The sequence below is a fragment of the Zerene cesonia genome, chromosome 20, assembly GCF_012273895.1.
Source record: "Zerene cesonia ecotype Mississippi chromosome 20, Zerene_cesonia_1.1, whole genome shotgun sequence".
Taxonomy (NCBI): Eukaryota; Metazoa; Arthropoda; class Insecta; order Lepidoptera; family Pieridae; genus Zerene; species Zerene cesonia.
The window spans coordinates 5,002,829-5,029,628 of NC_052121.1; the positions used below are offsets into that span (position 1 = coordinate 5,002,829).

General features: G+C 31.0%; 2 protein-coding genes across 5 annotated transcripts; both read left to right on the forward strand.

Moving 5' to 3' along the window:
- The first annotated feature begins 691 nt into the window (after positions 1 to 691).
- Positions 692 to 18,616, forward strand: LOC119834928 (TOX high mobility group box family member 3-like). 4 transcript variants are annotated; one of them, XM_038359469.1, is made up of 14 exons: positions 1,129 to 1,194; positions 10,497 to 10,571; positions 10,774 to 10,902; positions 11,252 to 11,361; positions 11,448 to 11,664; positions 12,016 to 12,093; positions 12,288 to 12,418; positions 12,521 to 12,656; positions 12,728 to 12,808; positions 14,711 to 14,983; positions 15,590 to 15,817; positions 16,086 to 16,346; positions 16,955 to 17,073; positions 17,216 to 18,616. In XM_038359469.1, exons 1-14 carry the CDS (start codon positions 1,129 to 1,131, stop codon positions 17,283 to 17,285), a joined length of 1,974 nt encoding a protein of 657 aa, XP_038215397.1. In that variant the 3' UTR covers positions 17,286 to 18,616. The 4 variants fall into 4 exon arrangements, with proteins under 4 accessions (XP_038215399.1, XP_038215397.1, XP_038215400.1 ...); XM_038359470.1 differs by lacking the exon at positions 1,129 to 1,194 and adding an exon at positions 5,441 to 5,753 and having other exon boundaries at positions 17,216 to 17,285; XM_038359471.1 differs by lacking the exon at positions 12,016 to 12,093 and having other exon boundaries at positions 692 to 1,194.
- Positions 18,617 to 20,871: 2,255 nt separating this feature from the next.
- Positions 20,872 to 24,752, forward strand: LOC119835230 (protein RER1). The gene is made up of 5 exons (XM_038359932.1): positions 20,872 to 21,129; positions 21,415 to 21,519; positions 21,846 to 21,942; positions 22,844 to 23,067; positions 24,355 to 24,752. Exons 1-5 carry the CDS (start codon positions 21,055 to 21,057, stop codon positions 24,436 to 24,438), a joined length of 585 nt encoding a protein of 194 aa, XP_038215860.1. The 5' UTR covers positions 20,872 to 21,054; the 3' UTR covers positions 24,439 to 24,752.
- The last annotated feature ends 2,048 nt before the right edge of the window (positions 24,753 to 26,800 follow it).

Consider the following 26,800-nt stretch of genomic DNA (forward strand, 5'->3'; position numbering starts at 1 on the left):
AAAGTCATAATAAGTGTGCCAGAGTGTTAACTTTTGAATATTATGTATAATTTATCTTAGTAATTTACAGGTAAAACTCTTCCAATAAACATATACTCGGTTAAAAATTTGCAGACAATAAAGCGAGGGCACCGATAAGGGGATGGACGGGTCAATTGATTGCAATGCGTATGCTTTGAACACAAACAATTATGGCATGTCTGGGTATGCCACCCTTGTTGTCTGGCGTAGGGATTTCCTGCAATAACATTATTATAAGTGCATTTTATGCGGTACATAGTCAATGATGATCCAATACCTATGCAATTTCTCTCATAATTTGACGCCCCCTCCCCTCTATTGTTAAAATCAAAAACTATTTAAAACAATTTAAGCTTAATGCATATGTAACATTTCAAGTAATGAAATGACTTAGTATATTATAGAATACATATACTTACATTCTCTATATTAACTGAATATAAATATAATGTAAGTAATCAGTTACGCAATTTCCTAATCCGACGTAATGAATGACATCAAATTAAGCTCTAAGCTTAACAGAAAACATTACTGGAAGTTTAATTTGCGATTAAGGCGAGTATAGAATGCGGGGTGAGCGGTGGTGTGGAGGCTTCGGAGTGCATGCGGGGCTCGGGGCGTGGGGGGTGCGGGGTGCGGAGCGGGCGTGCCGCGGGCCGCCACTTCTCTGTACTCGAGGAGCCCTGGTACACCTCGGTTTCCGGCGGTTGCTCCCTCGCGAATTCGCAAGTGTCCCGCCGCATCGGGTTCCGTGCAACCCGTATCGGCCACGTGCTCGCCGCTTGCCTGTTGACGGTTACACCTTGCCTTACGCACCTTCTCCATTGATAATACATAATTACGACAGATTACACTTCGACGCCGGCTTCCTTAACTACCGTCATAAAAGTTGTTACAGTGAATTGCTATTCATTTTGTATCAGACATTATATCCTTTTTAATTAATAAAAGTAACATAACTAATTCAATAACTATAATTAGTTTTAATGCAATATAACAATTTTAAATACACTTTCTACATCAATTTGAAGTTTGCAAATTAGTTAATATAAAGTAAATGGACCGTTGCACAATAATTTCAGTGTCCCATACTGTTAATAGCACAGTATGGAACCTATTCAAGCGTCTGGGGATGATCGTGAACACACGTACAAAATATACAATATGTATAAGGTAAGTGTCCCTAGCATTATTGCTATTATTATGTATTTAATATCAGGATTCAAGACACCATAAAATTATACAATTCGAAAATGTTAAGGCAAAGAAATAAATACACTCATCAACTATTTTCTTAACAGGTTTTAAAGTAATATAGGAACGGTGTTTCACTGTGCTTTTGAGAGTCTGTTGTATTTTAAATAATATGATATGTACACAAAAATGTTATAGTAAATGCAACTATATTCAGTGTGCACCTGCAACAATTATATTTTATAAAAAATGCTATTGCGTTATCATTTGTTTTATAAAACTGGGATTAGTTTAAATTAATTCAAAGTAGCAATAATTTTTATATTTATACTACCGGCTTCGCCCGTGGTACATATATATGCCTGTAGCCTTCCTCAATATATGGGCTATCAAACACTGATATAATATTTTAAATCGGACCAGCACTTCCTGAGTTTAGTGCGTTCAAACAAACAAACAAACAAACAAACTCTTCATTTTCACAATATTAATATATATTTATTATTAAGACCATAGTAATTTCTAATTCGTAAATCGCTTTCATCTGGCAGTACAGGTATAATATGTATATATTTATAATTTACAAGCTATTTTTACCTTCTTCACCCAAATAGACTAGGGGAGATTAAATATACCTAAAATATACCTGACTTGGTTATTTAGTTATTGGATGTGTTAAAATGTAGATCCCTGACGATACAAGATTTTTTTTATAATACGTAGAGTATATTATTTATAAACAAACAAATACTCAATTATTATCTCTTTATAACATGATATTTAGATAATATACATAAGAATAAACATAAGTAAATAAGCATTATAAAATCTTTTTATTATATACTAGCTGTTCATACATAGACTACGCATAGGCTATCTATGCGTTGTCTATGTCACTCAGTGAAGATGCTGATTTCTATCGTGAAATAGTTTTAAGGTTTATGCATAGATAAAATTCAAGTATACAATCATAATTTATTGTTTTGCATACATACATATCAAATGACTAATTTTTTTCATTGAATCCTCGATAAGTATTAATTACATATAGCGAGCTTAGGCTTATATTTCAGCTAAAGAAAAGGTTGGAAGCGGTGTCCTGGAGTGCCGCGTCGGAACTCGGGAATCTTCATAATCCATTTTATTTAACTTTTGTAGATTGTACAAACAAAAACCTATGATAATAATTATGATAATATGATTAATTATATTTCTATTACAGTATGGGCTATCGCTATTGTCATGTTACTTAATCGCTAAGCGTGGCAAAAATATAAAATAAAATAACTCTTTTATATACTTATCTAAAAATCAATAACTGCATAAAGATACCTGGAGTCATGGTCCTAGAGTCAATTTACACTAGTATAAATTTTATAATCTGACTTCAAAGAAGGAGGAGATTATTCAATTCGATTTCAATTTTGGATTTGGGGATAATTTGTCGAATTCGAAAGGAAAGGAAGAAAAAGTATTTATTGAAAAATGATATGTATAAGTTATGTTATATTATAAATGGGGAGCATATAAAAATCAGAAAGAAGAATTGGTATAAAGAAATAAATACAATACAATAAAGAATACGTAAGTATGCAAACAAATATCATATCTATACATAATTATACAAATACATACTCATATAGACATACTCATGCTGCACACATATATATGTCTATAATAGATAACTAAATAGAAACAAGATGGTATTTATTATAAAAGAAAGAAAGAATAAAAGAAAGTTATTCGTTTTTAGTACGCTAGTCTTCAATTTGGTGCTGAACAAGAATTACTTTTTTTTTAACAATGCGTAGGAAATATCATTATTCAATTTTAAAGACTGCTGTAAGTCATACCAAATTTTTGATCCAGCGTACTTAAAAATTCCCATAAAACCAATAGTGTTATGCTTCGATATCACATTATGTTATCTGAGGTATCACCAATTGACTGTTGTTTTTACTATGCGTATTGAGATATGGATGGATTGGTATGTTGGTCGTCTAGTTCTTATCAGCCTTAAAAAGAGTGTAGCTACATTCAGTTTTCTTCTTTCACCCATTTTAGAATGTTTTTAACATTCAGTTACCTGTGTGAAATGTGCCTGCCTAGGTAGTTTGAAACAAAAACGAGCGCATGCATTTTGAAACAGGAGATTATCAATGATATGAAAGGTGGTGCGACTGAAGAGTGCGACTGCTATCGAAAATCCTTAACTATGTGGCCACCTTGTGATTCATTATTGATTCGAATTATTATTGACTAGCTGCTCCCCGCGGTTTCACCCACGTAAATCCGTATCCCGTAGGAATATCGGGATAAAAAGTTGCCTATATAATATTCCAGTTGTCCAGCTGTCTACGTACCAAATATCATTGCAATCGGTTCAGTAGTTTTTGCGTGCAAGAGCAAGAAACACACACACACATCCTTACAAACTTTCGCATTTATAATATTAGTAGGATTCATTCAAAACCAAAAGTGATTTACTTAAACATTAAATTCATACAAAAACACCATTATGAAATAAATTAAGGAATAATTCTTCGTCTTTTTTAATTAGTCTATCTATAATAAACATAATATGGGTATAATTACTATTTGTCATTTTATTTTATAATCTACATTTTATAGCAGATGGCTTCGATTTTCAAGAAATACACAAACCTTTTATCAATTTCATAATTTTTTCCATGTATCATATATCTGTCTGAATGAGTCATATATAGTACATAACTGTTGTTACCTATAGATTTTCCAGATCTCACCTACATTATAAGATGACTATAGAATCTTAAACAATTTGTTTCAACCTTTTAAGGCTTCCACTGTTGGACATAGGCCTAGAGAAATAACGAGTCAAATTTAATAAAAACACCGCCTCTGAAAACAATGCTAAAAAAGTTAATCATGAAAACTATACACTAACACTATAGTAATTAATATATACGTAGCTACTACGCAAAAATGATATTGTAAAACTGAACTAGATGTTCGTAACGGAACTTTCAAATTGTTTATACGCTCGTCCCGGCTCCGCCCGGATATCAAGATTCCTGGTTTATCCCAAGGGAGCATTTAATCGGGATAAAAAGTATCCTATCATCCAAGTCAGCTCATACGCTGTCTCTATACCAAATGTGATTTTGAGTAGCTTCAGCGTGAATGACGGACAGACATCCAAACAAACAAACTTTTCAGATTTATGATATTAGTGTGATACAGGATCATATACTTAGTATGAAGTATGATACATAAATACCCACTAATATTATAAATGCGAAAGTTTGTAAAGATATGTGTGTATTTCTTACTCTTTCACGCAAAAACTACTGAACCGATTACAATTTGGTATATAGTCAGCTGGACAACTGGAATAACATATAGGCAACTTTTTATCCCGATATTCCTACGGGGTACGGACTTAGGCGGGTGAAACCGCGGGGCGCAGCTAGTAATATATAATAATTCTCACAACCAAATTAAACTTTATAATTTGTAACAAGATGCTTACGTTTAACAACCGTATGTATAAAATTGTCACTGGTATATACATTATATGGCTAATGCCTTTTTCACATTAAATCTGCGGGATGTAACGTAAACTATACTATGATGGACGTTTTTAATTACGTTATAATTGTATATACACGTGAAAACTTGTAATTGGCCCAATTTTTTGTTTCATTTATGCTACGAATGTATTTTTAGCTGTAAGTTTTCTTCTAATTAAATAAATAAATATGTGTTCTCCGAATTGTTATAACTTCAACAGATAATACATTATTAATAATCCAGTACATGACAATATACCTAGGTAACATACGTTTGGACAATTACGTATTACGTGACCAGTACGTTGGTTCGAATGATCAAGACTAGTGTCGTCTAAGTCTATCCTTTCAGTAATAATCAGTATACCCGAAAAATCTGATAAAGTTAAAACCCACGTAGATTCATGTTAAAATTTCATTAGCTTTTTAAATAACAAAAATATTCTCTAGTATACCAGATTTATTATTGTTTCTGTCATATGTTATATTCGCATGACGTATATGATGTGTGCTGAAATTTAAAGACACAATTAAAAACAAAGTCTAAAATGTTTCTATAATATTATTATGAAGAAGACTATAATAGCGCCATCGGCATGTTACGGCGGGCACAGGTACTACTACGGGTGGTTCAAGATTACGCGCGGAGCGACGCGGCCAGCGCCCCACCGCAGCTCGCGGTCTCAACGCCACGCAGTCTTCCCGCGCGGTTCGCACGTGTGTCTAGCGCATCACACATAACTCCGTAAATGTTTTCCGTGATATCGATAATAATTCAAATTAGGAAATATTGCCCTATGGTATTTTGTGAACCGACATTAAATGTGAACTCAAACTATACAAAGAACTGTGTACTGTGGAATTAATGTGCTCTATCATTTAAAATTGGAATTATTTCAATTTAACTTCCTCAATTTTTTTATCAAATCTTAATGAAGCCGGACTACCTACGTATATAATTGGATTTAAGCATTCCTTATGAATAAAGTAAGTATACGTGGCGGTTGTTTATGCATTCTTTAATGTAGTATGTACAAATATGAATTACATACGTTCTAAAATTATGTTATCACAATAATTAAATAATATGTATTTAACATTTCAAATTATTTTGCGCTACTATATATATAAATGTGCATATGTAATATAATATCTATTTTAAGTGAATACGTTAATTGAAACCTTACGTGTTTTATATTCCATACTTATATTTTATTATAGCGCGTCATTATTATATTTTTCTTGCCTTTTAAATAAACATTAGAAACTGGTGCTAATTAAATACGGAATATGATAAAATACTATCAGAGTAGGTATAAACTGGGACAAAGATACCCTGTGATATAAAGATAAGAATTTATATAGTAATATGTATGGTATTTGTAAATTTCGTAACGAATATTAACTATGTACATAATATATACGGTAATATCGGTTTTTTCCCCTGTTTTTTAGGGGAGCTAAATACTTCTCAATAATATTTAATTAATAATATACATGAATGAGCATCGAGGTACTAGAAATATTTTCATCTGTATATAAATTGTTGAAAGTTTGGAGATAAAAAATAAACTTGTACGATCAAAATAAAAACCATGATATTCATTTAAAGGATTATCCTACTCCCAATTAAACACAAGTTTCATTAAATGTAATACAAGTTTATGTATACAATATCTACACACAGATTTCAGTTGGTTTCCGTAATTTATTAATATTTGTGACATTATTCGATTTATATAGCAACGTTAAGACATAGATGTACCTAAATAAACAATCATAACCAAAAACTACAAGAATATAAAGAAAAAAAGTAAACAAAGCGCTGGGTCGACTCTACATTTTTTATTTGTGATAAAACATTCACCTGCTGGTATTTTTTATGTTGAATTTGAATTCACCCTCGGAATCGTAGACAAGCTGTGTTGAGAAATGCATTCCAATTGTAATATCATCAATTGATTTAACGCTATTTTAGTGGGAGGAATTAAATGGGGTCATTGACCGTTACAATTATGTTCAAAAGAGCTGACACAGCTCTACATTAATAGTATACATATTGTAATGTGAGAGTATTTTTTGAATACTTTTCTAATACGAATATTTATAATATCCTTTCATATATGTATGTACCATAAAAGAAAGTCGTGTTAGTTACACTACTTATAAATCAAAAACTAAATGCTAAACGTATTTTCATGATTTTTGTTTTAGTTTGATTTGCTTTTGCGTTGAATAGGATTTTTAGAGGAGAGGAGAACTATTAAAATCTGAAAAACTTACAAAAAAATGTCTACTCGGTTACATCCAGAGCGAACTGCTAGTTCTTTATACATCCATTATTTTAACAATGTGAATAAAAAAACATATTTTTCCCAAAAATATATATACACATATACTGCTTTTTTTTCAAATTATGACTCATATGTAATATATATTTTGTTTTCATAAAAAATATAACACATTATTAAATAAAATATTTAAAAACGTACGTACGTGTCAATACCTATCTCAATTCCAGAATACTTAATTTTCAATTTGATTCGAAACTATAACATAAATAGCTAATACCAACTTTTCGATGTTTATTAAAGCTACCTACTTTTTAAAACTTTCTACTTTCCACGCTCTAAAAACATATTAGAAACAATCATTATGGATGCTTCGTTTTAATAATAATTTTCAATTAAGATACATCGGGAAACTGTTGATGTAAATCTATTTTATGTTAAAAATTACAGAAACGTGAGTATATTAAATGGTATGGTTAACCTTACATTATCAACGAATTCAACTTAAAAAAAAGTGTGGAAATTTTGTAATATATAATACTCTCAGTAGATAAATAGGCAGCTATTTCTAAATATTTCGGTCGAATCCGAAATAGTTCATTGCAAAATCGTATATCATATAAAGCAATTAACGTGTCCTTTCACTTACTCGATAGTGGTATGTAATGTTCAGATCCATTGGGTCCGCAGCAGCCGGTGTGCCACAAACCGGTCTGAGGAGAATGAGACCAACTTGCCGTCAAACCAGTACACGGTACACAATACTGATCAATTGATTTTTGAAACTTCGATAATTTTATTTGTTGCCACTTGAAGTGAAAATTACGTTAATGGTATAGTTACGTATTAAAAACTAAATGCGATTTAATGTATAGGTACAATTATGGAATCTTTTATCAAACCATCTTGAGAAATTGTGTATTTATATGTTAGTATATATATATTAAAACAATATCCAGAAGATTATAAATACTTTTCAAAAAGAGTAATTGGTATGCAATATAAATATATGGTTCGTAGATCCCAAGACAATGATTAGTATTTTCTTTTCTGTTTGGTTTTTGTATGTGCGTCAGTCTCAGGGAAGCCATTGTATAATTATGTACAGTGATACACCAATATTAAGACATACTCATAGGTCACTTTTTAAATAAAAAATTAATAATTTTAGGGGTGACGTAACGTGTAATTAATGTAATGTACCTAATTGGATAGGTCTTTAAAAATGAAATAGAGGTTTCCAAATTGTCTTTTCGCTAAAATATATGCATCTGAAGCAATTTTGAATCGTCATAGCATAGTTTTAACATTTACCACCGGTTCGGTAAGCAATTTCTACATAGAAAAGCCGGTAAGAAACTCTGTTGTTACTCTTTTAAAACAATGTAAATTTAACATTTTAATTCTACACGATATGTAATATGCACATAACAATGTCGAAGAACTGTCCTCTGGTTCTTAGCGACAACAATCCATTAATTTTTTATTTTCCATATATTCAATTATGCTATAGAAGCTTTCTGAACTAATACTTTTGATATAGTTTTTAAGTAGCACTTCTTAACTCTTTATCAGTCTAGCACCTAGTCTTGTCTATAAAGTCAATGTTATTGTGTAGGTACGTATAACAGTAGTAGTAGAGTAGTTCCTGAGATTATCGCGATCTAACAACTCTTCAGGTCTATATTATTAGTAGTATACATATTAAATTTCAATATTAAACTAAAATATTAAAACCTATTGGTTGATTTTCTGAAAGTTCTACGAAGATAATGCCTACGATCATGTAGAGCAACTTTACTTTGTAATCTATTATTAAGTAAACCTTTATAGTATAATGCATTATGTTATGTACACTTAATTATTTTAAGTGCCTTGGTTGTAGATCGACTATTATTTTAGGCCTTCAATTTAAATAGACAAATCGTTTTTGCTATAACACATAATTGCTGAATAATTTTATAAAATTGATCTTAAGTATCACGTCGAAAGTTAACGATGTTGTTGCGCAGTAATCACAGTTAGTTCGATGTCGGTTTGTAAACGAGCATGGTACTAGGAACGAAGGTCCGGGATCGAAAAAAAGCTTTTTATAGAAAAGAGGATAGAAGAATACTATTATTTACTATTACGTTACTAGCTTTCCGCCCGCGGTTTCACGTGGAATTCGATTATATCGCTTTCATTCCCTATTTCAATCCCTTCTACCCTTTTTTCGATAAAAAGTATCGTATGTCCTTTCCCAAGGTCAGTTCTATCTTTATATTATATTTCATCAAAATCGGTTCAGTGATTTAGGCGTTAAAACGTAACAGACAGACAGACAGATAGACAGAGTAACTTTCGCATTTATAATATTAATAGTGAGGATATCACAAGCCCATATCCTTTTTCTCACCCATCTCAGTCCATTGCTGTATTCCCATGGTCATCCTTTCTTTAGGCCTGTCTGTAATAAGCTTACGCCGCTGCAAATGCTCATGGTAGCGCCGACCCACCAGCGTCTTCATCGACATGAAACATAAAAAATAAAAATTTTAGGATACTTTGTAGATAATACTTTATCATAAGGAAGTAACATGGACGAAATCGCGGGCCTTAGCTTGTACTAATTAAAAACGGGAACTAAATTTTATTCTGTTATTCAAACTTCATTCAACTTTCACATTGGGAACTAATACATTGAATCTAAACTATTATATATCTTTATAATTTAATAATGAATCACCGAATGTGTTGTGACCAATTAGGCTAATTGTTTAAAACGTTTTTATTTAAGCATATGAGTTACTGTGGTGATGCTGGGGCGGACCACTAATCTATGATAAAGTATCAGATGTTTTTCAAGACTCAAGAAGAATAAATTAGATTAAACAGGGAATGACTACTAAGAAAAAATAAATAAGTTATATAAAGCGATCCATGAATCCTACAAACAAAAAATTTTAGCGCTTTTTGGAGGTTTTTTGAGTCCGATAGAGAGTACATAACGCTTGCTTTTGTGTATATCCTGTATATACTGACGGTTCAGTCTAGACTAGAAGCCGAAAGAGCGTTTTCATAGGAAATATTTACATCGCAGAAACAGGCTTAGAGAAAATGCCTCTTTAGAGAGTATTTTCAAAAATGATCGTCATAGGTTGATACCATAGTAATGGCATACCTACTAACAGAAAGTTTTGTTTTTATCATTATTAGGTATTAAAGGTCCGCCTCGGCTTTGGCCGTGGTACATATATAGCTTATGTAGTCAGTGAAGATGCAGCTTAATAATAGTAAAAGAATTTTAGAACACGATCTAGTAGTTTTCTTCTGAAAACATTACAAACATTTATAACATACAAAAATATTACTATTTTTTGTTTTATTCAAATTGGAATACAAATATTCATCAAATTTTCAATCGCCAATACTACATATAGTGTTTTTTTTTTTGCAGCGGACTGAGAGCATTGACGCCTCTTTATCAAATACCCGCAGCGCCAAAGCTGGTCTTTATGCCATGAGTGACCAAGTAAGTTGAAAAAATTTTTTTTTTGTTTTTTATCTCTTTTGTTTTATTTAATTACGAGCCTTAAGTAAACTTTAAGAAAACTTAGGAATATAGTTATAAATACGAAGCACCTCTTTCGCGTGAAATACTTATCGCGTGACCTGAAGAAGAAATCGTAGGAAAAATAACGAAATTTACTAATACTAATATACTTATTTCACAGACATTTCACACACCATCCTTTGGCGATGAAGAGTTTGATATACCACTGATACATGGACAACACGCAACTAGTGGAGGTGCGCCGAATTCCCACATACAGTATACACAAATGCACCACGCTGCACCTCAGGTATGTGATATATAAAGAGAAAAAGTAACCGATAAAATATACATACATAATACTAAATAATATTATTTTTGATTACTTACTATACTAATAAACTTACCACTCTACTGTATTCAAATTTGACTGCTACTCAGGCGATCCCTTTTTGACAATGCTAAGAAAATATAACTATTTACAAAATGTCATCCAACTAATGTCAGACAATCTTTGTCAATGACATTGCTGATAAAATATGTAGTTGTTATTGTGATCATTACGTTTAATATTTACTTTATTTTATTTTTTGTTTGAATTACCTATAATAACTTTTAATAAACATAACTACCATGTTAGCCATATCTTATCATTCAAGGTTGGAATGATGAATCCTGCACAAGATGGTCTAGCTCCGCCGGGCGGTGCGCCGTCTTATCAACAACCATTATATTTGCAGGAACCGCACACACCCGTAACAACACACAGGTAAATTATGAAACAAAATATAAAACCGTTTCATTCATTAAATAATTTTGGTTTTGCTTAACTAACTTTCATATATTCTCTTGCAGTGGAGCTGGAGCACCTTCTGGGAATTATATGATTCAACAGCAACCAGGTGGTCAGCAACAGCTATTAATGTTGCAACCAACCCAAGTTATGAGTGGCCCACCAACCCCAAGCACTCCCACACAACAGGCTCCAGTATATGGTTCCCCACAAAGAGCCTCTCCACCTGGCACCACTAGTGATGACTCGGATGACAGTGTACCATCACAACATTCTCAGGTATTTCCAAATTTTTTATCCCAACAGCTATTTTACAAATATATTATATTACTATTTATTTTAAAAATATTTATATGATCTAAATCTTAATTTTATTATCTGTCTTTTGGTTTTCTTTAATGTGAATTCAAAATTTTATGTTGTCACAGTATGAGTACCTAAATCATAAGATTATTTCAAAATTGTAAAGTTCAAATAACACATACAAATCATGTAAAATTGTATAAACCTTAATCTATAAGTATCATTTAAGTACTATTGAATAATATATAGTTCATTGGCATATACACAAGTCCTTAAAGATGATATGTTATTGTAGTTAATTCTAATGAATTGGTTGTTTGTTGGTAGTTGCCTGGTGATGCGGAAAGCCTTCTGCCTATACATTATTGCTCAGCGAGCCGGCAGCAACAAACTGCGCTTCATCAGGTATAGGCAAATTTTTCTAGATTAGTCTTATATATATATCAGTCATAAAATCCCTTATGTGTGTTTGCCAATGAATTATCAAATTTTCTTCCAATAAAATTTTGCTCTAATGTTATATAAAATACACCAATATTTAGTAGCTGAACTAAAAAGTAGTAGTATAATGTTGCTAATATCATGAATATTTTCTTTAGATGAATATGACTATGGGTGTAAAAAGATCATCACCTGAACCTATGGATAATGGAATCAATCGTGGTCAAATGCAAAAAAAGCCAAAAGTACAAAAGAAAAAGAAGAAGCGAGATCCAAATGAACCACAGAAGTATGAGCTCTTTCTTTATTATATTTTTAACACTTGTTTTTAATTTTTATTATGAAAATTTCTGTAATTAATGTTTATTTTATCTTTTTGCTTTCTTTGTAGGCCAGTATCAGCATATGCCTTATTTTTTCGCGACACACAAGCTGCTATTAAGGGTCAAAATCCTAATGCAAGCTTTGGTGAAGTTTCTAAGATTGTTGCATCAATGTGGGATGGATTAGATTCTGAACATAAAAGCGTAAGTATTTTAAGATTTTGTTTGATCCATGTTACATTATTATTCATTGTAAAAAAAAATATTTTTTGCAGGTTTACAAGCAAAAAACAGAAGTAGCCAAAAAAGAGTATTTGAAAGCTTTAGCAGCATATAGAGCCAGCTTAGTATCAAAGGTAAATACTAAATCATCTGTGAATAAAAATATTACCTATCTATGTTATGAACTTATATTATAATATTTGGTATATCTCCTCTCTATATATATAAAATTCTCTTGTGTGACAAGATGTTATCCATATGTTACTGTAGTATATCATACTCCTCGAAACGGCTGGACCGATTCTCATGAAATTTTTTGTGCATATCGGGAAGGGCTGAGAATCGGCCAACATCTACTTTTCATGCTCCTAAATGATAAGAGTAATGCAATACAGCATTTGCCGGGTCAGATATTTATGTATACATTGAATGTGTCAACTTGTGTTTGCCTCATGTGGTAGCATAATAATAATAATGGGCTAGTTTATCAAATCATAAAATAATAATTTAAACTTTTAATACATGACATTTAAGAATAATCTATTTAAATAGACTACAATCTCGCTAATGAAGCAGTGAGATAAGAACATCAAGTTTAAGTTAACTTGTAGAACAAAGCTTGTAGAACAAACAATAACCTAATCAAATTAAAACCTACTACTACTAACCAACAGTTTTATTAGGAGACAAGCATAGCACAGCTCGGAAACAAATTTGACATCATCTAATTGTTTAACTGTCATCAATGTTTTTTTTCCAATCGTACAAAGTGTAGTAACCTGAAATCTGAAAGACAAATATGCACAGTCAACGAAATTATTATTCCGCGTAGACAGAGAATAGGGATTGACATGGCCTCGTACTACATTTACACATTCGTGAGACTAAGGAACACGAATATCTTAAATCGCGCGAATAAGTATTATGTATAAACGCGGTATCAGCGTATACAGTAAGAGATGTATTATAAAGCAGATATAAGAAATATGTTAAATCCTGCTCGCGCATACAAATTCATATAATTTTGTCCTATTAACACAATTGACGACATTTAAAAGTTTTAAGCTGCTTATTATTTTAACCCAAAATAGCAACACTCGTGTTTTTTAAATATTTAAGGTTTCGTTTTTTAGGAAAATTTAATCCTAAAAGTCGGAACTCGGAAGAGTCAAATGACGTCATTCATACAGAGAATGACAGTTTCCTGTGCTGGTTATATTAAAAAATCACTTTTGATGAGATCAAGTCAAACTTTGTAAATATTGTCAATCGCAAGTCTTTCTCAAATATAATTTGTCTCGTATGTTATGTAACAGATATAGATTATAATGAGATTATAATCAAAAGCAATGACTTGAAGAATTCACGTGAAACGTTAAAACTTTTTTTTTGTCTAATCAGTCAAAATTTGACAAAGCACTTCTTTATTCAATGTACTATGTAATATATCAACACAACTTTTCGTTTTAAAATCTTTTTCTTTTGAAATATGCGATAACAAAATAAGATAGGTTTTTTGTGGTCACAATAGCTTAATAGAAATGATACAGTATCTTATTAAAGGTACGGTACCTTGCTTTCATTATCGTATCTTTAAGGTACGGTACCTTGCTTTCATTATCGTATAAAATATTAAATATTGTTTAATGGTATAGCTGATTCTTTATTTGTACATTATGGATTTTTCATATTTTTTTTTATTTCATCCTGGCAACATTACATTACTCTATGCGCTCTGGGACCAAATTTAGAGCTTTCGCCTTTCGATATGTCAATGTCACTTGGCGAGACGTGAAATGCCAATTTTTGGCTTGGTTTTAAAATATTTTTCTTTCATTTATATTTTAAAATAAACTTGATTTAACGATGTATTTCAATCCAGCGGACTTCGATACAGTATGTTTTAACAGTAGTTATGTCAGAATTACACACACAAAGTCCTAACGCAATAGCGCTTCGAAAGCTCTTTGTTTAAGCTTAACGTTTTCTAATTTACTAATACTTGCTCATTCACAATATTGTTAATTTTGTTGTAGGGATCAGAACAAGACAATCAAGTGATATTCAATCATAACAATCCAAACCCCAATTACGGAAATTATTATCAGGGCCAAGGATATGGTAATGGCCATTCACCCCAAGGATTTGTACCTAATGCGACCCCTCAAGGATATTCTCCACAAAACTATCCTGGTGGACAGCCTCAAGCTACATACGCGGGACAGCAACCACAAGGCTACCCAAGTAATCCCCAACAATCACCTCAGAACTATCAAGGGAACATAGGACATCCAGCTCAATCATACCAAGTAAGTTTAAGTTTTAAGAAATAAATAGCAACTTCAATTTTTTTTTTTTTCAATATTATTATTATAAATTGTTGATGTCATTTACTTCTTATCTCTTTTCATACTTGCTAGTGAACAGAGTAAAATTTTACCAATTATTCGTAATAATTAGTCTTAAAGCAACAAAAATCTAGTGTTTAAAATAGTGTAATACAATGTAAATAATATTATGGAACTCATTTCCAACAACAAATAAGCAAGCTAATCTATAGTTTCTAAATGTTAAAGATTATATTGTATATCTCTATAATGATTTTTATTTTGTCTTTTTTATGTTTTCTTCACTATAATTTGTATTCATTCACCTTTCACCTTTCCAATAACATATATTTTCTATATCCCAAGTTTGTCTGGGTGAAATCACTTGTAAGCAATAAGGCAGCTGAATTTTACATATTGTTATAAAGTCTGTTATTTGTGGTCATGGATGTTTTTTTCCAAAAGCGAACAATTAATATTTGAGCAATTTAGTAATACTTTCATATAACATACATTTAATCATATCTACAACTTCTGTGAATGTGTACAATAAGGAATTCATTCATTTGTTCAATAAATTTCTTGTAGGGGGTACCTGGTCAGCAACCTCAGAACTATCAAGTAAATCCAGCTGCATCCCCCCAAAACTGTCAACCGAACATGAACCAGTCTCCTCGAAACTACCAACCTACCCAATCACCCCCCAATTATGCAGCAAGTGCCGGACTGTCCCCTCCTAATTATAGACAAGTACAATCTCAATCACCTCCAATGGCCAATGTGCATGCAGCTATGCAATATCATCACAGTCAGCAGGTAAAACTACATAGTTTTAATACATATTAAAGTCATTTTTGTTTCCAAATATTTTAACAAATTATACTTTTATATTAAATTTAGCGCATGCTAAATTTGTGCACAATAAACTTTGTAACATGTTACAATCATGAACACTAAACATTACAATTTCTTTATGTAACATATATGTATTAAAACTTGTTACTAATGATGTCATATCATTATCTTAATTTTTGAATGATCATTTGGTTTGACAGTGTTTTACCTATTGAACTTTTTTATACAGATGCAACAAGCACATCAAGTCCAGCAATACCAGCAACAGTCTCAGCAAAACCACCAACAAGCAACACAACAACAAAATCAAAACCCACAGCATCATCAGCAAACGCAGCAACAACACCATCAGCAACAGCATCAACAACCACAACAACTTCATCAACAACAGCCACCACCGCAGCAACAAGCACAAAACCAAGCAATCAAAAGTGAACCACACACAAACAACAATAATGGTTCTTCCGGTATTCCACAACAATCTTCAGAGGTAATTTAAAATAAATATTGTTACTTTTTTAAGTGGTGGTTATTAAACATTTTTGTGCATGCTAATAAACAAACTATAAATAAGACATATTTTGTGTTTACTATTGAGCCTCCTTGGGATGATGGTTAACGCGTGAGCATAAAACCGAAGGGTCCTGGGTTCGATTCCCGGTGAGTCCATCACACAAAAAATATATATTAGTCTAGCAGGACACAGAGGGTTGATCGCCTTCTTCTCCATAAATAAAATCAATTAGTGAGACAGATTTAGTCATATTATAATGCACCCCATACCCAAACCAGGGGACCCTTGACACTTAGCTCTTACACTGTGTAGTTAAATATATAGAATTGTGTTAGTTGGCTAATGTATTTAGATTTTCAAGAGGGATATAATACAAATACATTATCTTATTTAATATTATCTTATCTACCTACTTAATTATTGACTTCTTTATATTTTATCAATATGGACCTAACAAAGGTACTATCTCTGTGGCAGTTTTAAAATCCAAATCTGCCTTTAGATTTTCTTTATGTAATAACAAATAAAAACTTAAGAGAATAAAAATAAAGTAAACTGAGATAAAATCGAAATGTTATTTGCAGCAAACTGAAACAAATACAACAACATCTTGTGTCAGACAAGGCTGCACCAATCCTGCCATTGCCAACAGTGAATGGGAAAATGAATATTGCTCTAATGAATGTGTAGTCAGTCATTGCAGGTAACTTGTCTTAACTAAACTTTAAAATTTTAAATATGAATAATGTATTTGTAGATTTATGGAATTAATAAGATTATTTGTATTTGACAACTAAAAGCAATTATAAGTTATATATATATATATTTTTTTTTATTGTTTTCAGAGATGTCTTCAGCTCTTGGGTTGCATCAAACACGAACAACCAAATGCAAAATTTTTCTGCCGTGAAGTAAAATGCATATCACAAAATTAATTGAATTAAGAAATAATAATATTTTATATGATTTAACATTACAACATTTTGTAATAAAATGACAAAGAAAAACATTTTGTCAAACAGATTGTTATGTTTTAAATTATACCTCGAAGTTATCAGTATTGTTTTGTTTTGTATAAAGTAGTCAGATAAAACAAGTAATTTTTTATAATTTTAATGTTGTAATTTAGCTCGTAACCACGATATGTAGTTATGTGAATAACTATTAAATAGGCAAATAAGATTTTTGAACTGGAACTCAACAAACACCATACTTATTTAAAAAACAAAAATGTACCTCCTATGTGTCTTAAATTTGTTTATATATATTTTAAACATAATTTTTTCAAAAATTAATATTATGTTAAAATGGTTTGGTGAATTTGTTTGTTATTTTGTCATAGATCTAAAATTTAAATGGTATTTTAAAGTTCAAATATTGTCAGTAATCCATTTTTGGTTGCATCATAGATAAATAATTCATGATTAATGTAATTGTGACTAGTGATCACATAAAATCATATTTTTTTTATTCTCAATCATGTGTTGATATTGTAGCCCTGAAATTGAAATACATTACACCTTGTTAAATTAAATGTAGGTTTTACTATTATGTTTATTTAAATAGGTAGAATCTCATATTCAAAAATCATGTTTAATTGATATTCACAAGTTACATTTTTGCCTTAAATAACATTAAGATACTTAGTTTTAAATTATAGTTTTTAAGTGTTATTAGGCCAACGACACAAAATTTTGACATAAAACTAATTACGATTACTAAAAAATAGGTAAACTCCTATGTGAAATAAAAGCATTATCACAATGTTATGTGAAATTAGATTTGAATAGTAGAATATTATAGAAATGTTTAACATTGGGCTAAATAAGTGATGTATCAGACATAGCATGACATTAAAAATAATGCATTCTTTATAAATTAAGTAGTTATTTCTTGTAAATTGACTATTAATAATAATCCTATGTACACGATGGCAATATTTACTCATTCCTCTAGGAGTTGTGCTTAGCATAGGTTTTAGCTGGACCAAAATGTCATTTATATTCAAAGCAATGATATGTTTAAGGTATTGTTTTATTACTGTACATTGATAATTAAACAAAGAATGTAAATAGATATTTGCAGTGATAGTTATATTCTAGGACTGCTCACGATACATCAAGTGTTGTGTTTCGCCTAAGTAGTCCCGTTAGTTCACTTAGTAAGTGGAAATTATCTTTATTAAAATGTAAAATTACAATGTATAAATTATGTAACTAGAACTTCATTAAATTTCCTAAGCCATTTTTCTTTTTAATTAATTGAATCCTATTTATATCTAGATCCCTATCCCTAGCCCAAGATACAAGTGATGGCCTATATAGTATTTATGATTTGTGAAAAAATGTACTGAAGGAAGGTGAATTCTCCTTTGAATAAGGGTGGATCCACGACTAGTCTATGCAACTAGTCGGCCGGTATGGCCCGGACTAAATGTTGGAAAGTAGGCAAGCAGGCACCAACTCAGAATATAAAATGACGTAAGTAAGTTTGGCAAGTACAAAAGTGCGTGACTCATGATGCTCATTCGTTGGATAAAAAGAAATATAATTTATTCAGTAATCGAGTGTTCCAAAATAGAGTATACTGTATTATTTAATTTTCCGGTTTATATTTCGTAATACGTATACAAGAACTCATGTGTATTTTTTTGTTAGTTTTAGTTTTTTATTAATAATAATTAAACGTTACAATATATAATTTTCAATACCAATCACCGGATCGCAGATCTCAAACTAACAAAAAAATATTCAATTCATGGATTTTACGCAAGTTATTGTGTCCCAAAGGAAAAAAGTATTGATTGACGGGTTTTTTTTTTTTTGTTGACTATTTCTGTAATTATTTTGCATTCTATTACATTAATTCCAATTTGATTAGTGACAATTAAATTAAATCTCAATTAAATTATCTTTCCTATAGTGCGCAAGCTGAAGTGATTGCGTGTTTAACTGATCGTGTAGTTATTGAAATAGTTGCGGAACCCAGACAAACGAATATTTCGATAATAGAGCATTCTATCTTAATTCTATCTTCTGCTAATCTCTAATGCTTCGTATCATGAGTCGTGCAAAATCGGGTAACCCAGTAAAAATTTATTAGGTAACAAACAAAAAAAGTCGAATTACAACCTCCTCCTTTTTTGAAGTTGGTTGACTAAAACAAGTTTATTGTATCCCAAAATACGAAATAAGTGTGTCTTAAGTTTTGCATTTTACCACCACGTAGGTAGTAACGTTAATAGCATTTTTTAATATATACTTAAAAAAAAAAAACAAAAGTATTAGCATTGAGAAAAACAAAATCCCAAAAATGAATCCGGCTCACAAAGGAAGTCCTGTAAGTGCGGAAGCCGGTAGGTGCGGCACTGTCAGCGCCTTAAATAATATTGCCAGTATTATTTAATTCAAAATTCCGCAGTTGTGGAAATAGATATCTAAAGATTTATTAAAAAATACCGCTTTATTATTTATGTTGATTATGAGCGTTTACTAATTTAGCACACATAGTCTAGTTGCTAACTATGCGGGTAACTGAGCTGGTGGTTTGCCTGATGGTATGGTACCCCCACTGCATATGAACATGCGCAGAGATAGTGCCTCTGCGAAGGCGCTACTCTCTTTTAAGGGGTAAGGGAAAAGGGAAGGATTGACGATTGGGAAGAAAAAATAGTGAGGAAAAGGAAACGGGCCGCCCGCGCCCCAAATCACCGTAAGAAACATAAAGGCATTGTCACTATTTCACGCCGGTTTTCTGTGGAGGTTTGGTACTTCCCGCGAGCGTGCGAGCTGGCCCATAGTATACTACTATTTATTATTCACTTTGTACTGGAGAACCTTCGTGCTTGCATCTACGCCGATTAAATCACTATTTCGTCACCTAATAGTAAGGTTAATTATCGTAAGAAATAAAAGTACTTAAATGTAGGTATCTTAGTTTTCATTTTGTTATTGTTGGTTTGAAAAAGCCACAGGTAAAGGTTGAATTAAGTTTTATTAGCGTGTTGAAATGAAACTAGGATTAATCTGAAATGCTATGGTCAATACATCGAAATTGAAAAAAAAACACACACATATTAGTAGTTGGAAGGTTTTTGTCCACGCAACTCACTGCAACAATTACATTAAATTGTTGTAACTATTGTAATATTAAATACATTTTTTTTTACAAATTCAACTTTTTGATGAAAAACATCACAAAGCACTATTTTAAAACTATTTCAGTGTTACTGTGTATACACTAAATATTGTTATAATAATTGCCTCGAAGAGATCACTACCTACCTATAAAGCCGCCCTTTATTCAATAAAATTTTAAACTTGCTGTTTGCTTTTCATGTTTTTTTTAGCAAAAAGAAATTTTAATTTTATTGAATAGTTTTCTTTTCTAGTTAACAATGTTTCCTTCATAAAGTAGATAAAATATTATTAAAGTCTATAGGCCTAATTGACTTGTATCTACATCGATTGATATAATTTAAAAACAGAAAATGTCTATCAATATCAATTATCAAAGTGTGATGTGTAGTATTTTGTCAAATCGTGAGTCTTCGATAAATTTGGAATTAATTGGCACATAAATGAATGTCTTTACAGAAATTAAATATAATTCTTAAACTTCAGAAGAAACCTTTAAGTTAATGTGATTGTATGCAGTACTAAGTTTAAAAAGTTAGAGTTACAATATGATGGACGGAAATGATTTAGGATCTGATACAAGAAGAGGTTTTGTATCGCAAGGATGGACGCGTATTTCACAGGTTTTTACTAATAAATTTGTATACAATGACAATTCAATAATATATTTCTGAGTTAAGTAATTCATCAAGAAATTGCTCTTACAAACTGATTCATAAAAGCAAACAGCAATGCTTTGGTGTACCTACTTAACTAAGCTATGATATAATTATTAATTATCCAAGTTATGATATTAAGTATTTTAAATTATGACTTGTTATTTTAGAGTGAATAAGCATTTCTATAATTACTTTGAAGATACTTTGATGTGATATCAGATAAAACATAAATTAATTTACAATTTACAGATTTATCAAGGGCTGCTAGATAAATGGACACCTCATACGAAAAGTAGATGGGCAGTAGCTATTCTACTTGTATTAGTATTCATTCTCAGAGTATTTTTAAAACAAGTGAGTATTGTGGAAATTCGGCATTAACATTTAAAGTGTTTCATTTTGAATTTTGAACCTTCAATGTGTGTGGAGAAACTTATACACCACTTGTTGGTATGTGTAGGTAATGTCATAAACAAAAATTCCTTAATTAAGTCAAAATTAGAACAGGCAAGGCAGGCAACAAAAAAAATAATACCCAATTTTTGCATAAGTTTGATAGTTGTCAGTTGACTGTAACTAACTCTGAAATATATTCATTTCAATTAGGAATTCAAAGAAAAAAAAAATTAAATTTTTACATTCATCATATCAATGTTTTATATTCTGTGTTTTACTTTTAGGGATGGTATATAGTCACCTATGCACTAGGAATCTATCATTTAAATTTATTTATTGCATTTTTGACACCAAAGATTGATCCAGCCATGGATTTTGATGGTAAGTGATTATGTTATCAAATTCATCCTATAATTAATCATTCAGTTTCCACTTTCTAATAATTAATTTGAGGCTATAATGTATTAATTACCTAAACCCTTATCACACTTCATTGAATTAAGAATTCTAAATTCAATTGTCACTTTTATTACAGCTGTTATTAAAGTGTTGTTTGCATTTAACGAGCTAGCTTCCAAATTCAGTAGTAAGCATGATCCCTGACTGAGAGAAACATTTAGAAGCCTAATGAAAACACTTTTAACATAGTGTTAAGCTATTTAGGGTCATTTTCAACAGGTTTATCGGATCTTTCTTCTGCAATAACACTTTTTGTATAAATAGTATCACAAGATATAAAAATATGTCAAATTACCTCAAATTTAATTTCGAGATAACACTCATAATGTTTATTATCTGAGTCAGGAACTATATTAAGGATAGTGTGTTCAAAAGCTTTTAAATTCTTAAGTTGCTTCTGAATTTAGACAACTATTCAGTGAAGTATAACCAGAACATTTAAATATTACAAAAATACTACAAGAACAATAGTAATAATAAGAATATGTTTTAAATTCAAATTTACATTTTTAATTATAAATGTGAGAGGAATAATAGATGATATCATATGTTTTCGTTTTTGTTTTATATTTTCAAACCTTTTGTATGTGCAAAAATGTTACATACACTACAACTAACAAGTAGTCAGCTAATACATCATAATAATACTTATCTCTATTATGTTACTAATGATACCGTCACTAATTAACAGATACAGAAATTTCATCAATTTATAAATATAAAAATATTTTTTTGGTTTTAGACTAATTATTAGTTGAACATAAATAGCTACATAATTATTATAACACAGTTCACAGTCTGATTTTGTCTAATTTTATTCCAGGAGATGATGAAAATGGTCCAGCTCTACCAACAAGATCCACAGAAGAATTTCGGCCATTTATCCGCAGATTGCCCGAGTTTAAATTTTGGCTATCTGTTACTAAAAGTACCATATTTGCCTTTGGTTGCACATTTATTGATGCCTTTAATATACCAGTTTTCTGGCCTATTTTAGTTATGTATTTTATAACTCTATTTTGTATAACAATGAAGAGGCAAATTAAGGTAAGTTGCATTTTTATTGACAAAATAATCATAGTTAAATCACAAAAAGTACAAACAAATATTCACTTGATTGAGGTGAAAATTTTAATCAAAAGTAAAAGATCTCTATCCCATTTGTCTTTGTTGAACTTTCACATCTTGGGTGCTGATAGATGCAATTTTGTCGTACAATGCAATGGGTCTTTTAAAAATTAATTACAATTGCCACACATTACCAAAACTATGTGTGGATGTGCTAAATCTGCCAAAGGTATGCACATTTAAAAATATTTCTTTTATAAATTGCAGCATAAAATTTATAAATCATAAAAATTGAAAAAATCATACAAAGTGATTTGTTAATGTCGGAATTTAATAAAATTGCATGGAAATCGTAATAAAGATTTGCCTAAAATATTATCAGTCAGTCTAACAAACTAAACTCGCCGATATGGGTGATTAAAAAAAAATTCAATGTACCTAATGCATTAACAATTCAACAAATTTTAATATTTAATCACCAGTTGGAATCTCACATAGAAGAACAATATTTATATTTATATATATTTAACAATTCTACGTATCGGAATTTCGTATAATAATTTCGTTCTTTAAAAATATTGTTAATATAACCTGGGTGCTATAATAATAGTACATGACAAAGCTGAATTGGTCACTTTCAAGTCTTAGCATAACTACCTGAGTTCTAACATAACTGTTGTTTTAAAGTAACAAGGTTTTATTTAACATAAAACAAAATGGTTCTCAATTAATTATCAATTTATAAACTTACAAGTATATCAAATAAAAAAGCCACGACCCTATTATTAATTGTCATTTTAACTAACGCGTGAAGCACTTGAGAAATAATACCCCAAAAGTTACTCACATCATTCCGAAGAGCTTTACGCTGTTGGACCGATATTAACCAAACATAGCTAAACACCGCTGAAACTCTTAAATGAAAAAAAAACGCGGCAATATTAGAAAATTTTTAGATGATAAAAACGCAACAATATCAGGCAGACCTTGTCGGAAAACTTATAATATCCCTCTGATTGCGTTGTCTGGCTTAAAAATTGAATTTCGTTGGGGCTGCCCTATATTCAGCGTGCCATCATCACTTAAATAAATTCAAAGTATGTCCAGCTAGACCCTAATCTAGTATATGATGTATAGTTTGGGTGAGCTATATAGATACACCTACATGTAATATATCACTTACCAATTCCATAGGGTTGGGTCAATTTATTTGATTTTAGTTGCAGTTATCAAAAGATGCAGATGTAAATTTGTTTTGTTTTACAGCACATGATCAAGTATCGTTACTTGCCATTCACCCACAGCAAGCCCAAATACAAAACGGTAGATTCAACAGTGACTGTGAACTGACGACGTGGATTTGAACTCCTCACACTGTGCCGCGAGTTGAGTTACTTGAAAACTGTTGTATACCAACTTATGTTTATAGAAATACAGTTTATATTGTAATGTTTTTCATTTTTAATTTAATTATTAGTTTTATATACATTTATTTATGGTTTAAAAGTCGAATATCATAGCTTAACATAACTAGATGCAAATATTAAAATAAGATTATAATATATGTGTTTGTAAATCAATGTTACTGTAATATGTAATATTTTATCATAATTATGTTGGAAAATTTTTTTTAGCAAAATGAAAACATAGTACATTCCATTAAATTGCGTATTATTTTTTTTGAAGATCTTCACGTAGTTTTAATATTTCACGTTGACTCATTAGAATATTGTATCGTAATTACTAATTATGACATCGATTAGATTGTAAAATGACGAACTCATCTTGAAATTAATGAATCATATGTATGAAATAATTTTGAGAAATTGTAGGTTAAATAATATTTAAAAATCTCTACATAGTATAATATAAAGACGCTTTCCGCCGTCTGTGTGTCTATATACTTCAATCTTTAAAATTACGCAACAGATTCCGATGTTTTTCTTTTTAATTGATAGAGTGATTCAATAGGAAGGTGTATATGTATAATAACATCCACAAATAGTGGAGAAATACTATTGAAGTTGAGTTGAGTGGAGAAATAATGCTCTTTCACGCAAAAACTACTGAACCGATTGCAATGAAATCTGTCTACGACAACTGGACGACTGGAATAACATATAGGCAACTTTTTATCCCGATATTCCTATGGGATAAGAACTTACGCGGGTGAAATCACGGGGCGCAGCTAGTTTTTCATATTTGTAAAAATAATATACTAATTTTTGTACTCCTTGAAAAGATCTACAGAAATCTCCGCGAAGGAAATCACTGCGAATTTAACGAAGGTGTATAAGTGCGAAGTCGCGGATAAAAGTTAATACAATAGGAACGATACTAGTACCTATTGGTATTATTTCGATAAATGTTTATAGGTAAATCAATCTGTAGAATAATGTTAAGATATTAAGTGCTTGTCAAAATAACGTAAGAACGGTTACATATAAAATTAAATGTGTCAATAATTTGGATCAATATAAAAACAAAATCTGTCAAAAAATGTCACAAATCCAATTTATGACATTTTGTTGTATTTATGGAAACAGAAACACATCTCTGAAATTTTCTGAAAACAGTCATCTTTCACGGTTTATGAGATACAGCCTAGTGACTGACTAACGGATAAAGTCTTGATAATAGGGTCCCGTTTTACCCTTTGAGTACAGAACGCTAAAATGGACAGGTATAAAAAAATGCCTTAATTAGATCCGAAACAACAGTTTGACCTTTACATGCTCACCCTGCCATACAATGACGTAACTTTCCTGATTTTTTCATGTGTAAAACAAGGCGGTCGGCACGTAAAAATTATAACTAAATATATTTCCAAACCTTCGTTACCGATTTTAAAACAGTGCAATAATTTCAATTTTCTATTTTAACCATTTTACCATCACACTCAGCATTTTAAAAGGTGTGATCCAGTTATTTACATTACATTAATTTACCGTATAAAAGTAGGATCCAATATAAATTTGTGAGTGCACTATGCTCGACTAACCAAATGTTAAGCATCCAATACCTACACCGTATATTGGAAAGTACACGCTACGCTACGAAATGTAAACCTCAAGTTGCAGTAGAACAGAATGTTTACCACCTCAATTATATCTGTTATAAAGATTGTTGATAATTGATAATGAATGTGTATTGACTTGAGTAATAAATATTATTGTTTCAATTCTATATGTACCTAGCGGACCTTGCCAACGCTGTTGTGCCTAAATCAAAATCATTTAGTGGTATGAAAAATAGACGTTGGCCAATTCTCAGACCTACCATATCGATGCACACAAAATTTCATGAGAATCGATCCAGCCGTTTCGGATGAGTATGGTAACTCACATTGTAACACGAGAATTTTATATATAGATTAATTTTTCCAAGCGATCAGGTCGCTTGGAAAAATTAGACTAAGACTAACTAAATAAATGAAGGTCAAAATTAGAATAAGATATTCTGTGTCGGAACGTTGAAAGTGAAGACAATAAAATAAATAATTCATACAGTAATACAAAAAAATTTACTTGGCAAGCGAGTCAACCATATCTCACTGTTTCACATAGTGAGTTTTGTTTTAAATTGAAATAAATTGGCTATACGAAAGTATAAAGTTTTTGTGGCAAAGGTCCGCAAACCAGGCGCATATTTCATCGTTAAAAGTCACCATTGCTCAACTTACCAACGGAGCTGAAGCCGATGGTCACCATTC